The 15,256-nt window shown below is 41.5% G+C and overlaps 1 protein-coding gene across 3 annotated transcripts in view; it reads left to right on the top strand.

Moving 5' to 3' along the window:
* Positions 1 to 15,256, top strand: part of PORCN (porcupine O-acyltransferase) — a 29,674-nt gene extending 14,418 nt beyond the window's left edge. For all 3 annotated transcript variants that reach the window (XM_081934766.1, XM_081934765.1, XM_081934764.1), the window contains exons 7-13: positions 773 to 898; positions 3,766 to 3,866; positions 5,766 to 5,842; positions 9,159 to 9,222; positions 10,158 to 10,243; positions 11,132 to 11,242; positions 12,803 to 15,256. In XM_081934766.1, coding sequence (XP_081790892.1) covers positions 773 to 898; positions 3,766 to 3,866; positions 5,766 to 5,842; positions 9,159 to 9,222; positions 10,158 to 10,243; positions 11,132 to 11,242; positions 12,803 to 12,904 — 667 coding nt within the window. In that variant the 3' untranslated portion in view covers positions 12,905 to 15,256. The remainder of the gene's footprint in view (positions 1 to 772; positions 899 to 3,765; positions 3,867 to 5,765; positions 5,843 to 9,158; positions 9,223 to 10,157; positions 10,244 to 11,131; positions 11,243 to 12,802) is intronic.

The raw sequence follows: 15,256 nt of genomic DNA, 5'->3' as shown, positions 1-15,256 counted from the left end.
CATTTATAGATAGATTCTGTGGGGAGATCTCAAATATGTAACGAATGAAAGGAAATCTAGGAATATTTGGAAGCTGTTATTTCAGCCAAAGGAGTATTACAAATCCTGAATGCAACATTTGCGTCTATTATGTTTGCTATTTTCTTTATATGTGTAAAGTAATGCCGTATAGTTTGCACTCAAATTTGCAGAAGACATATTTAATTTTGTTCCATGTACAACTTCCGTTCACCTAAGAGATTTATTGAAACATACAATTTGGCCAGAGGTAGCTAAACATTTTCATGCATTTCTGCCTTTTTGAAAAATTGGCTATAATTTAGAGGCCCGTGTGACTTATGACAAATGAACATCAGCATGCCAATTTATTTTAATATTTCGTGCTACATAGCATATGAAGGGAAAATCTGGAGCCATTAAATCCATCTGTTTTTCCTCATCACCTATTTCTTCATCTATTACTTCAAAATATTTTGCTGTGTTTGTGTATGTGTGTGTCAGTGGGTTGCAACTAGAACCTTGCTTTTTTTCCTTTCAAAATTCAGATAGGCACTTTAGCAAACTGTCAATGCATACAATAATCTCTAACCAGTGTGTTGATTTATTCCGTACTTGTTTTCTGTTTGACTTCTCTTCTTTTCTTTCCTTTCTTGTGCATGCCAGGAGTACTTTAATGAGGTAAGTCTACATAGAGGACTTTAAACTTCTCTTGGAAAATCGGGTGTGCAAATATTTCATGAGTTTCTAAATTCTCATCTCTTCTTATGTGCAGGTGGCTCAGGGCTTACGAGAGTGCCAGTTCCTTCCATTTCAGCAATTACTTTGTTGGCTTTCTGTCTGAGACTACAGCCACCCTGGCAGGATCAGGTTTTACAGAGGAAAAGGAGAATTTGAAATGGTAAGAGGGGATGAAAGATGGCGCCCGGAATCCTTTGCTTATAAGCTTCAAATTCTCAAAGTGCAATTGGGAACAAAGAAGGCAAATCGGAAACGTGTTAAAATATATATATGAAAAGCCTAGTCTAATGAAGCGTCTAGTATGATATGTTTTAGGAATGAAGTAAAAATCATTTTTCTTTTAGATTTTGGTAATCCTCTCACAAAGCTGAGTTCTTTCATTCCAATTTTTAAAACAAATACCGTATTTATTCGAGTATAACGCGCACACGTGTATAACGCGCACCCCCTAATTTTCGATTAAAAATCGGTATAAAATTTTGTTTTATACAAAAAACGTTGTTGAACACGTGCGGCCATGATAAAAATCATTTATTAACAACGTAAACTGGTATAAACACAATACCGAAATAAAATTACCGGTAACAATATTTATTTAAAATGCTTCAAAGTCAGACTCATCATCAGATACACCAAAGAGTTGTTCCCATTCTTCTCGAGTTAATTTTTCATCAGTGTCCCAGTTGGCAGGAACATCTCCAGTTTCTCCAGTTTCTCCAGTTTCTTTGCTTTCTTCTGAGTCTGAATTCCACAGCAGGTCGTCTTCTGTGCCGTCCATTTTATTGCTGATGCCTGTCTTCAAAAAACTCTTGATGATCATTTCTTTTGGTATGTCTTCCCATGATGTTTTAACCCAGGATGTCACGAGAGATAGGCCAGGTTTCTTGAAGTTTCCTTTTGCAGTCAATTCTTTGTCGTCAGATTTCATCCAGGTAATCCACTTTTCCCTGACTCTGTCTTTGAAGGGTTTGTTTAAAACGACATCTAGTGGCTGAAGAATAGAGGTTAGTCCACCTGGAATCACAGCTTGAAATGTTTTTAGACTTTTCAGTTTGTCCTTCACAGTGTCTGTCAGGTGTGAGCGGAACTGGTCCCATACAAGCATGGATTTTTTCAGTAGTGCGCCTGGTCTAGTACTCCAAACTTTATTTAACCATAAAATGATGCCCTTTTCATCCATCCATCCTTTAGGATGACAATGGATCACGACACCTGGTGGAAATTTAACTCCTTTTGGAATAGTCTTTCTTTTAAAAATCACCATTGGTTTAAGTTTAAAACCATCTGCCATACAGGATAACACAACGGTAAAATGAGTTTTCTCATGGCCTGTGGTTCTAATCTGGACTGTGTGCTTCCCTTTGCTGTCAATTGTCCTGTTGCCTGGTAGGTCAAAACACATGGGGGTCTCATCCATATTGCCTATCTGTGAAAGTTCAAAATTAATCTGCTTGCGTTTGTTGATTATAAAAGTATGGAATGAAGCGATCTTCTCTTCTAAATCATTAGGCAGCTTCTGTGCTATCTTTGTTCTCTGGCGTATTGCAAGTCCATGCCTTTTCATAAACTTTTGTGTCCATCCATTAGAGGCTTTGAAGTTTGAATCTTTGCAAAACTTTTGGGCTTGAAGTCTAATGTGGAGTGATGTGACAATGTACCCACTACTTCTTTGGTCAATGATCCATTCATAAAGTTCCTTCTCCATGTCTGGGTACATGGCTTGTCTCCCTCGTTGTGCTTTTTTTGTTTTATTCATATCTTTCAGGACGACTTTCTGTTTTCTCCATTCTCTAACATTCGTCTCTGGTACAGTGAATTCTCGGCTAGCTGCTCGATTTCCGTGAATTTCAGCATGATCAACAACTTTGAGCTTGAATGAAGCGTCATATGCAGAACGCTTTCTCTTGATACCCTGAGTTGTCATCTAACGGGCAATGTTTACTATCTAATGAGTGAGGGAGGTGAGGAAATGAAATCTCACCCCCAGTTCCGGCCGCCCACTGTACGCGATGCCCTCACGTACACGCCCTCACGTACACGTGTGAGCGAGGCGAGGAAATGAAGAGGGGACGTTTTTTTCCTTTGCCTTTCGCTGGGACTGCCAGCGAGGGGAAGAAATGGGAAGAAATGAAGAGGGGACGTTTCTTTTTCTTTGCCTTTCGCTGGGACTGCCAGCGAGGGGAAGAAATGGGAAGAAATGAAGAGGGGACGTTTCTTTTTCTTTGCCTTTCGCTGGGACTGCCAGCGAGGGGAAGAAATGGGAAGAAATGAAGAGGGGACGTTTCTTTTTCTTTGCCTTTCGCTGGGACTGCCAGCGAGGGGAAGAAATGGGAAGAAATGAAGAGGGGACGTTTCTTTTTCTTTGCCTTTTGCTGGGACTGCCAGCGAGGGGAAGAAATGGGAAGAAATGAAGAGGGGACGTTTCTTTTTCTTTGCCTTTCGCTGGGACTGCCAGCGAGGGGAAGAAATGCAAAGCGAAAGGCAAAGAAAAAGAAACGTCCCCTCTTCATTTCTTCCCATTTCTTCCCCTCGCTGGCAGTCCCAGCAAAAGGCAAAGAAAAAGAAACGTCCCCTCTCGCTGCGAGAGGAAGAAATGAAGGGGGAAGAAATGAAGAGGGGACGTTTCTTTTCCTTTGGTTTCGCTGCGGCTGTGAGCGACGCGAAGAAACGAAGCGGCAACGAGGGGACGTTTTTTTTCCACCACCCCAGCCCAGCCCTCGTTTATAACGCGCACCCACACTTTGATTCCTTTTTTTGGTACAAAATTTTGCGCGTTATACTCGAATAAATACGGTATGTTGTTTGCTCCAGATTCTATAGCCTGTTATTTTTTATATTCAAGCCACTTTCCTGGAACAGCCATCATCAGACAATTTCTAAAGTTCCTGCTAAGAGAGAAAAGGCACCAGGGGCTTCACATCTTTTTAACTATGCCAGTTGGACAATTCGAGCTCAATACATCCTTGACACTAGAGAACCTCCCTGCATTCTGCCCCAAGTAATTTTTAATTCATTTCTCCTTTTTAGGGACCTGACAGTGTCTCATCCTCTGAGGGTGGAGTTGCCACGTTCTATGGTGGAAGTGGTAACCGGCTGGAACCTGCCTATGTCACGATGGCTAAACTCCTGTGAGAATGCTTATATCTGTCTGGTCTTTAGGACATTTTGTGTGTTCTGAGTGGAACTCTTAGCTTTAAGTGCCTATGCCTAAAATCCTGTTCAATGACTCCACCAGATGGAGGAGGTCATATTTCTGGTTCTTCATTTATATTTGTGGTGTTCTTACTAAGTGGTTTCAGTAATGCTTATATTGGCTGAGGTGATGGGAATACATCTAAAAATCAGGATGAAGAAAAGCTAGGCTAGATGCTTCCTAGTTTTATGTGTCTTTCAGTAAGTGCAGAAGTAGACTAGGGATGGTTTTAACTTTCAGACTTTTCTAAGTGAATTGCAATACAATACAATACAATACAATACAATACAATACAATAGCAGAGTTGGAAGGGACCTTGGAGGTCTTCTAGTCCAACCCCCTGCCTAGGCAGGAAACCCTATACCATTCCAGACAAATGGCTATCCAACATCTTAAAGACTTCCAGTGTTGGGGCATTCCAACAACCTCTGGAGACAAGCTGTTCCACTGATTAATTGTTCTAACTGTCAGGAAATTCCTCCTCAGTTCTAAGTTGCTTCTCTCCTTAATGCGGTAAAATGGTTGCTTCAGCCATGGGTTTGGTCAGTTCATATACACTTTCTGCTCTCACCGTGGTTTATAAATGGCTGAGTTGAAACGTTAAGACAAAACTAAACAAAGGATATTATACATTGCATTTTGAGTGATAACAATTTTGGAGTTGTGAATTAAGGAATGGATAAAGCAACTTGATTAGTAAGACAGCAGATGGACTGTGGGCTGTGCTTGCTAGCCCTACCCATGCTGATGCATGATGTTCTCCGCATTTTGCCCCTCGCTTACATGGTCTGAAGCTATGGGGCTCCTTCCTAGATGTCACACGTGATTTTAGAATCACTTCTGAGAAGCCTGCTTCTGTAGGAGTGTGTCTGTGTTGCTGTCAGCATTCCAAATATCATGCAGAATTAAATCAGAGTCCAAGGCATAGCTATCCTTAAAGTTCCAATTTAATAAGACAGACATGCTGGCACAATCTGTGGAATCCCGAATCTGAAAACTTCTTGGGTTCCCACCCAGTTGAAAGTTCAAGATCTTGCCCCCACACCCACAAGTTCATCACATGGTCCAATCTTCCTCTGCCACGCTGGCATTTCCACCCATCTAGTTCCGGTCAGGTGCAGAGGTGCAGAGACAAAGAATGACCTTGCGCTTCTAGAAAGGAATGACAACAACACATTCTACCATTCTACTCCTTACTATTCCCCCTCCCAATTACTACACTAATGAAACAGCCTAGAAAAATAATAAGGGAGTGTGGCAGGCCAAATATCCTAAAAGGAATATAACTGCAGGCCTGACAGTTTCAGCATGTGGAGAAATGTGAAATTGCATAATAGAAGTAACACACACACACACAAACACACACACCTACATCACTGGTGATGGGATTCTAATTTCATAGGTGTAAAAAATGTACAAACTTATTTTTGAGAAATCCCAAATAATTGTCTATTTTGCTAATCTGCGTCAAGAGATGCAGTGTCTCCTATGAAGTCTGATCTTCATCAGCAACAACCTCAAGCCAGAAATAGGAAATAATCAGGCATTATTAACCTTCAGGATTCGTTACCAGAAACATGATGACCATCAGCGTATGTGCTTCTAAACAGCTTGAAGAAGGTCACAAAAGCTATGGGTACAAGAAACTATTAGATGGAATAAAACTCTATTCAGAGGCAGTGTTTGAGAGATACCAGTGGCTTCCAAAAGGATGCTAATAGTTCAGTCTCATAGAGGAGCTGGACATATAATTCCTTAATGATTGGAACGATGGTCTGGGTTTTTGGGGAGGCCAAGAGAAATGACTCTGCTGACCCAATTCCATCTATTTCAGATGTCTTTAAGAACTCCTTGAAACTGGGGACCTTCTCGGCCATCATTGTGACCTACGCAGCTAGTGCCCTTTTACACGTGAGTATCCCTTTATAAACACATTCCTATATTCCATTTCTGCATCTTTTGCAGCATGAACAAATCTTTAAAAGTCTGAGTGCCAATCCTTAAATGTTATCAAATTGGTGTATTGTCAGGTCCTTTCAGTGCATCATTATATAATGACCTACAAATTCCATCGTCTAGTTACTTCTCCCCATACATGCAGTAAGAAGTAAGTCAGGTGATATTTAGGAGAGATTGAGCAAGATAGGATGGAAGGAAATAAGTGGATAAATAAACAAACACATAAATCTCTTTTTGGAGTAAAGGATGGCATTTCCTTCTTTGACTCTCTCTGTAATTTTTGACCAGATTCTTCCTTAAAGGCAAATTGTTTTCTTCTAACCTACCCTTCACCCATTTGTACATGCCAACTATGTGAAGGTTGGATTTATGGGAGCTTTAGGGTACAGCAGATTTATTTTCTCAGAAGATCAATAGTGTAAGTCCAGTAGAATTTCCTCCTTGCCTCACAATTGCCACGGGAGTTTTTCTTTGCACTGTCTCCTCAGTGCTCTGGCTGGCTCACCTGGGGGTGGGGGTTTCTTCATCTTTCCTCGGACCATATTGCATCAACATGGATTTCAGTCTCAATAGTTCTCCCCGGACCTCTTCTTCCTGCCTCTCTGTTTCTTCTTTCTCTCAGTCTGCTGAGTAAATCTTCCTAGTGATTTGGTCCTTGAAGTCTTCTCAGATACTGGTCCTTATCTTCAGTTTTCTCATTAAACCCTGATCGCTGGCACAATCTTCGATTTAGTTATGTAACTGGTCTTGAGGAATGAGCCATTCAAATTGACCAAGATACCGATGAGGTCACCTCGCTTTCCTGAAACATCATCTCCCAGGCTTCATTTTGGAAGTTCATAAACTGGATAGTCTAACATGTTGCTAGAACTTATGAAGTCTGGCTTCCAGGCATCTTAAGTTGCTTGCTGTTTTGGATTCACAAAACACGATGCGCTGTTGACATTAAGGTTTATAATGTATAATAGGAATTGTAGTATGATGATATATGTATTCATTAATTAAATTAGTGTGTTGTGGAAATAGATTCCACAACAGAATAGTGAGATAGGACTGTTTCAGCGAGATGACGAAGAGGGGCCTAGAAATCTGGATCTTCAGAGATATGCATAGCTTTCATTCATAATGATTCCTATTCAGTTCTTTGCGGTGAACTTTCTGCAACTATTGATGGAATAGAAGATGTTACTTGGGAAAATTATGTCTTCCTTTTGAAATGTAAAGCTTCTTTTGTTGGAAACTCTCAGCGATACACTCCATAGATTTCCTGTAAACTAGACTTAAACTAACCATAAGCGAGGAACTCTCTGGATTCTCTGAACTCTCTGTTCAGCAGGCTTATTTATTATTCTCTTGATTGATTTAAAAGCATCTCTCTGGCACTACTTTGCATGTTCGGAGAAGCTCTAGTTGCCTTTGTATCATTTGTTGATCAACCAAATGGAGGACAAAATCAGTAAACCAAAGGAATGGCTGGCTGTAAGAAGCCAAGGAACAAAATAGGCTATTGTTTGTATAGTCTGGCTGATCTTACAATACAATAGCAGAGTTGGAAAGGACCTTGGAGGTCTTCTAGTCCAACCCCCTGCCTAGGCAGGAAACCCTATACCGTTTCAGACAGATGGCTATCCAACATCTTCTTAAAGACTTCCAGTGTTGGGGCATTCACAACTTCCGGAGGCAAGCTGTTCCACTGATTAATTGTTCTAACTGTCAGGAAATTTCTCCTCAGTTCTAAGTTGCTTCTCTCCTTGATTAGTTTCCACCCATTGCTTCTTGTTCTACCCTCAGGTGCCCTGGACAATTTGACTCCCTCTTCTTTGTGGCAACCCCTGAGATATTGGAACACTGCTATATCATGTCTCCCCTAGTCCTTCTTTTCATTAAACTAGACCAGTTCCTGCAACCGTTCTTCATATGTTTTAGTCTCCAGTCCCCTAATCATATTTGTTGCTCTTCTCTGCACTCTTTCTAGAGTCTCTACATCTTTTCTACATCGTGGCGATCAAAATTGAATGCAGTATTCCAAGTGTGGCCTTACCAAGGCATTATAAAGTGGTATTAACACTTCACGTGATCTTGATTCTATCTCTCTGTTTATGCAGCCTAGAACTGTGTTGGCTTTTTTGGCAGCTGCTGCACACTGCTGGCTCATATTTAAATGGTTGTCCACTAGGACTCCAAGATCCCTTTCACAGTTACTACTACTGAGCAAGGTACCATCTATACTGTACCTGTGCATTTCGGGTTTTTTTTGCCTAAATGTAGAACCTTACTCTTTTCACCATTGAATTTCATTTTATTAGATAGTGCCCAATGTTCAAGTTTGTCAAGATTTTTCTGTCTTAACATTGTCAGAGCTGATCCTACCATCTTAACATTGTCAGAGCTGCCATCATATGCTTGAGCTTCGCATTCGCTAGCTGTCAGTCTACTATAAACTATGGGGGGGGGGGGAGCCAGTATGGAGGAGGGAACTGCTGTTCATCATACTTTCCAGAAACACCGTTTGAAGGTCAAAGTGCTGGGAATAGCAGTAGCATTCATTAATGTTGGCATTGGGAAAACTCAATAGCAATAGCACTTAGACTTATATACCGCTTCACAATGCTTTACAGCCCTTTCTAAGCGGTTCACAGAGTCAGCATATTTCCCCCAACAATCTGGGTCCTCATTTTACCCACCTCAGAAAAATGGAAGGCTGACTCAACCTTGAGCCTGGGGAGATTTGAACTGCCAAATTGCAGGCAGGTGGCAGTCAGCAAAAGTAGCCTGCAGTACTGCACTCTAACCACTGCGAATGGAATGTAACGGCTCACCAACCAGCCCCCATTGAAGAGACAGTTACCAAAACTATTTATTCAAATATAATTGGACAATAAGAGACTAGCAAGGGGGAGGAACTGGTCAGGGAAAGTCAACCAGGAAAGTTTGGCCCGCAAACGTCAGTTCTGGCTTTGCTATACTGTAATCCACTTGGCTTTTAATAAAAGTATACCTTTCATTACAAATGGAGTCAAGGGTCTTTCTTAATTAAAGGACAAAGTTGTGGCATGTCTGACAAACTTGTTCTTCCTTCCCCTGTGTTTCCTGGCTATTTCCTCTTGGAGGAGATCTGTTCATATGAGAAGAATTGCTCTGCAGGTTTTATGCGGCATCTTGGGAAATCAGTCTTCTTGGAGGCTGTTCTGTGCCTCTACCATTGAAGACAACCTGGTGCAAAGGGGGTTAGGTGTGGCTGTTCTAACTGCAATCTCATTTCTTTTAGGGGCTGAGCTTCCATTTGGCTGCTGTGTTGTTGTCACTCGGCTTCATCACTTACATTGAACACGGTGAGTCATTCACTGATGTTTTTCTCCTGCTGAGATGTTCTGCTTCCCTTTCCCTCCTCTATTGTCTGATTTCTGTGCGAAAGCTAAGTCAGATAAAATGCTATTTTGTATATTTTATTTTGTATATTTTGTTGTTGCTTTTATTGCAAATAATATCCATGTACAATTACGTGACTTACACATTAAATAAATAAATAGTTGTGAATTAAGGTAGCATCCAATGAAACATATTCCTTGAAAAGATCGGGAAAAGCATTCTTCTAATATTCATACCAGGAAGATTACGATCAACAAGTACATTTTCAGCCGGTACTTAAAGGATGTGTTAATAACGCTCACTCCTCCACTTCCTCGCAGTTTTAATGTGGGCACCATCATCACAAAAAAAAATGCCTGTTAGGAAGTTGCCAGTAGCAACTTTTGATGTATTTAACAGAACCTCCCTTGATAATTATTAAATTTTTTATCTAATTTTTCTTCTCTGTGTCTCAAGGCTGCAAACACACTCATGCTTCCCATTTCCCCATAGCAATCTTGTCAGGTGGTTGGGCTGAGACAGGACTGGCCAAAGTCACTTAGCCAGCTTTTATGCCTAAAGCAGAACTAGAACTCACCATTTCCTTGTTTCTAGGCTCACAAGCCCACCAGATTTATAATTATTATCCTGAAATCATCTAAAGAGAGATGTCATTTTGCAGTTCGTTGTACAATCTGTGGTAAACCTTTTGAGGTTTTGCATTTTTCTCTCCTCCATTTGGGAGGGAAAGGATATTCAAAGCTCCTGTCACCGCAGCCAACAAATTAGAATGCTGCATTGAATTCCCAACATGGGAAATTTGTTTGAAGCAAACATTCCTTAGTTAAGCCAACCAAGACTTAGGAGCCAAATCCTGGACAGCTTTGAGCACAACTTTGCTTGCCTGGTTTCCATTTAGTTCTCAGAAAGAGGTTGTCTGTCATCTTTGATGCCTGTATACTCTCCAAGAAGTGTCAACCAGGATGCTCACATCGCCACAGCACGGTAAGTATGTGCTGAAATCTCAAGGGATCAGAGCCCCTCCCCTTTTACACCTCATGCTAAATTAATGTTCTAGCATGAGGTGTGCAACTTTGAAACTGTGGGACTGCATACGGCCCTTGGTTTCTACAACCATTTGCAAGAGATGGGTTCACACCTCTTGTTGCTCATTGTCTCTCTTTCCAGTACACAAGAGATGAAAAGCAGAATGTCAGTGAAAGAATAAATATCCCTACCCACTTCCGACCCTGGCCTTGTCCACTCCTTGTGTCAGAGTGGGCACAGCGTGACTACTATTTTGAGACAACCTAGGAGCAAAATACAGTAGACAGTGGTTTTGCCTTTGTATATAAACTGGTTTATATACAAGGCTTATATATACAAGGCTTATATATACATACATACACATGTTAGGCAAATACACAGCAAGCAAGCAATCTTCAACTCTACACAGGGAACCACAATGGAGAGAGATACACAAGGAGAGAGAGAGATGCCCTCACATAGCCTCCCTTATATATACAGCTTCTTAAAGTGGCAGTAAGCCTGCTGACTCATCCTCATGTCATCATCTCAATTTACAGCCTTACAGAAACTGGTCAGCTATTAAATTGTCATTACTGACACCTTGCTTCAACCCTATCCCCTGCAGCCCCAACTGATTGAACCAAAGATTGTACTTGGGTCTAGTGGGGTCAGGCCTTCTTGATCCTGAAATCTCTTTCAGCTTTTTGGTCTGAAGAGCATTGAAGCCTGATACAAGAAAGCAACATGTTGCTTCTTACATGAAGCCTCTTGACTAGGCTATTTATGTTGGTTGAGGGAGTGGTGGGGTGAATCCTGCTTGTTTACAGTTGAATTGAACCTCTGATGCGTCTTCTGCTACTACAGAATCTCTGGGTTCGTCTCCTCAACCTGCTCTTTGGGGCTCTTGCTGTCTTCCACTTGGCCTACTTAGGCTCATTATTTGATATGGACGCTGATGACTCTATGGAAGAACAGGTGAGATATCCAGGATAGCGGGGTGTCGCAGAATAGAAGCTTTACGTGATACCTGTGCTGGACATATTTTGGGGATCAGTTCTGAAAAAGTGCACAGGTAAATGTACTGATGAAAAATCAGCTTTGTGACCAGTCTTAGCATTTATGACATTTGCTGGTCTGCGAAGTAAAGGAAAGCTGAAGTAAGATTATAAACACAGCCATAATTTCACTTAGTAACCACTTCGTTTAACAACCATTCCCAGTCCCAATTGTGGTCATGAAACAAGGACTGCCTATATTATCTGAGAGACCCCTCCACCCCAGAGGTGGTATTCAGCAGGTTCTGACCAGTTCTGGAGAACCAGTAGTGGAAATTTTGAGTAGTTCGGAGAACCAGTAAATATCACCTCTGATTGGCCCCGCCCCCCATCTGTTCTCTGCCTCCTGAGTCCCAGCTGATTGGGAGGGAATGGGGATTTTACAGTAACCTACCCCTGCCACGCACACCAAGCAATACTGGTAGTAAAACAAATTAAATCCCACCACTGATCCTGTGACTCCGGGGCATGTTACAACAACTGCCATTATAAGGATCATCAGAAGTCCCCCTTGTTTAGTTCCATTATGATTTCAAAGGATCGTTGAACATTTGGTTGTTCAACAAGAAATACCTACAATTAAAAACAACAACAACGGGGGAGGAAATGGAGTGCTTTTGTCAAGCTTTCTATTGCCACCAGGTCCCCTGCTGGAGTTAAAAATACTCAGTTTAGAACATTGCTTGTGCATATTGGAGCATAGAGTACCGCTACTTGGACTGTGTGTTGGTCCCTTTCTCTAGTGGTTCACGCATAAAATCATCTCCAATGTCTCATCTTGGAGGCTGTTCTTCACACCACCCCCACACACTTCATGGCCAAGTTTGTTTTCATGGAAAGCCGGAATAAGGTGACACTCCTATTTGGCCTAATTTTGCTTATGCCAGGGGTGTCCAAACTTGGGAACTTTAAGACTTGTGGACTTCAACTCCCAGAATTCCCCAGCCAGCATGGCTGGCTGGGGAATTCTGGGAGTTGAAGTCCACAAGTCTTAAAGTTCCCAAGTTTGGACACCCCTGGCTTATGGCAATCAGTTCCTTGGCTGATTTGGAAACAAGCATTTATTAAGGATGCTGATGCTAATCGGATAATCACATCTTCATTTATTACTTGCTTAAGACTGTACTAGGTATTATTGGTACCTATTGAAATGTATCGTAATTATCCTGAGAGATCAAAACTTTAAAAAACGTAACAGTGACAGCCATGATAAAAAAAGGAAATTCCCTTTCATGGAATAGGGGGGAAATCCCACTAAGAAAGGCTCACCCTTTCTGAACTTCAGTGGCCATCATTAGTCTGGAAACTACAAAGTCAGCTACCAACTTAGGGGAACTTGCCTGTGACAAAAGACTAGGCCTGCATATTTATTTGAAAGGAGATTGTCTAAACTCTCCTCCATCTGAATGACAGCCTCTCCACCGTCAAGAGTTGTCTGGGCCACAATCTGACTTAGCTGGTGTGCTGCTTTTCCCTCTAGGGCTACGGCATGTCTTACACCATCAACAAATGGTCTGAGTTGAGCTGGGCCAGCCACTGGGTGACCTTCGGGTGCTGGGTCTTCTATCGTCTCATCAGCTGAAGCAGGACCTTCACGCGAACTCAAGGAGATGGAGCAGAGGATGGGGTGGAGAGGCAGAATTGATAGACTCCTCACCTTCAACAACATTGGATACCCACCATCGACTTGAGTGCCATGGATATTGACTGATTCATTCTTTTTCTGGGATGCTGATGGAGGGAAGCCCCCCCCCCCCAAGCAGTTCAGTTGTGTGCCCTAAGGAGGGGACGAACAATGGATCCCAGGTAGAAAAGGCTGGTTGAGTACAAAGGTATTCTCCTGAATACCTATTTTTTTTAAAGCCTTTTCTTCCTTTTCCAACCTGGTCTGGACTTCAGTATCTCTAATATTCTTCCATTGGCTTCCTGGGGCTTATGGGAGTTGTTATCCAGAGGGTACCAGATTGCCAGTTCAGATATTGTACCTCTTGTAACCTCTTTGAAAAAAAAATGGCTCCTGCCATGACCTTGATGACACTCCCTCTAGTGGCAATGGAAGAAACTGCACTAGCTTTCTCTCCCCTCTGAATTATTTTTACTGCATGTTTTGCCTCTTTTGGCCCTCTTGCGGCTGCAGGTGGGAGCTGCACCCGCTGCTTCCGAGGTACCCCTTATTACTCCTTATGGAATTCTGCCTTTAGTGTAAAGGCTGATGATTAGCCAATGGGAATCATGATGCTTTAAACAGCATTAAAGATATTGTTGATTATCTTTAAAAGTAGGACAGTTTGTGTAGATGTAGTAGCTTTCTCTGTTTTGCTTCTAAAGCCCTTGGATTTTTCAGACAATCATGGCAGAAGCATTGTTGAGGCCATGGAGAAGAGGGCTGGAAAGTCCTGGGAAGGAGCACAAGCAATTCTAACTAGGGATAATCCTCAAGGAGAAATGAACCTTTTGAAATTTTCACTATATGAATCTGTGGAATTCCTGTTTATTTCAATTTCTATCCAGTGTGATGTGGCAGGAACTGGCAGTATTTTTTTTAAATCAGAGTGTAGCTGCTCAGATATTTAATTCAGTTCCAAATTCTGCACAGAAGCTGAAACTGCACCAGGAATAGCATACAATTGATTTGGATTAATTAATCTGGAATAAACCTTGCTCCATAGTTGAATGAATATATTGTGGATAAAGGGCCCACTAAGGGTTAAAAAGGGGGCAGGAAGAGGAGAACCATTGTGCCTTTTTGACATATGTTACCCTCCTGTCTTTATAAATAGATCAAAAGCTTATTTGAGTGAGTTGGAGAAAGTATCCCCCAATTTCTCTTATGCAGTATTTACAAGCTAAAGATTGCATTGTTTCCTTTGTCACCAACACACCAATAATCCCATAGCAGACTCTCTCCTGAAATGCATACAAGATGTTTAGGTAGTATACTTCTTGTTAGAACTATCACCCTGCAGCAAAGAATGAAACTTTAAGCTGTTTTTGTCAAGATCACGACTGGGAACAATAGGATCAGAACCTTCAACATGGACAATGCCTAATAATGGAAAGTTGGAACTGATCTCTCTTCTCCTGTAAGGGGAAGCTAGATGCCAACAATCCTTTTACGCTGGGAGTTTATAAAAGCTTAGAGAGCCATGTTCTGGAGGTCTTGTAGAGTCACTACCTGAATCAGTTCAGGTAGGACAAGTGAGACACACTTATGGCATCGGATTCATTATTGGGCAATGATATAAGTTCCTGGCACATTGAAAGTAAATGGTGTTGTGAGAAGCTATCACCCTTTCCCTAACATGCTAGTTTATTATGTGCATTGCCATTTTTAAAAGTGCATGTGTGAAAACTTGACCCACACACCAACCACAAATGGAAGTATTCGTCCCCCCCATCCAGATGTTCTCCAGAGTGTTGGACTTAAGGTGTCTTCCCACAATTTTTATTTGCCGGCCAAAGTGCAACAATGAAAAAAGGTTGCATTGTGATCTGAGTTTTGATCACCTTGCTACTCCTCCTTGCCTCTGTAAGGGCACAGCAGAATAAGTGTGCAACCAGATGCCAAAAATAAAGTCAACAGAGAATATTTCAGCAGATAATGCTTGTTTTTGTGTGATACTGGTGCAGGTTGAGCCTCTTTCTTCCATCCAGATGTTTACGCCCTGGACCTTGATTCCTTTTAGCATTTGTTTATCTGCTAATTCTTCTTTGGTTTTGGAGGAATCAAGACCTTGCTGGAATACAGTCTAGCTCCATTCCAAGTCTTTTTGTGGACTAAGCCGTTAAAATCCCAGGATATATTTTCTGCTCCTTGCCTAGATGAGGTAGAAGACGCTATGGATCATAGGTAGACTATTAAAAAAAATGACTGGCTATTCTTTTTTTAAATGCCTTTGATTTGTTTATAAAATAAATATTCAGTGGAAACACA

The sequence above is a fragment of the Natrix helvetica genome (genome assembly GCF_964273705.1).
Source record: "Natrix helvetica genome assembly, chromosome: 1".
NCBI lineage: Eukaryota > Metazoa > Chordata > Lepidosauria > Squamata > Natricidae > Natrix > Natrix helvetica.
Note: the sequence above shows the minus strand (reverse complement) of the source record. Positions and strands in the feature narration are given on the sequence as shown.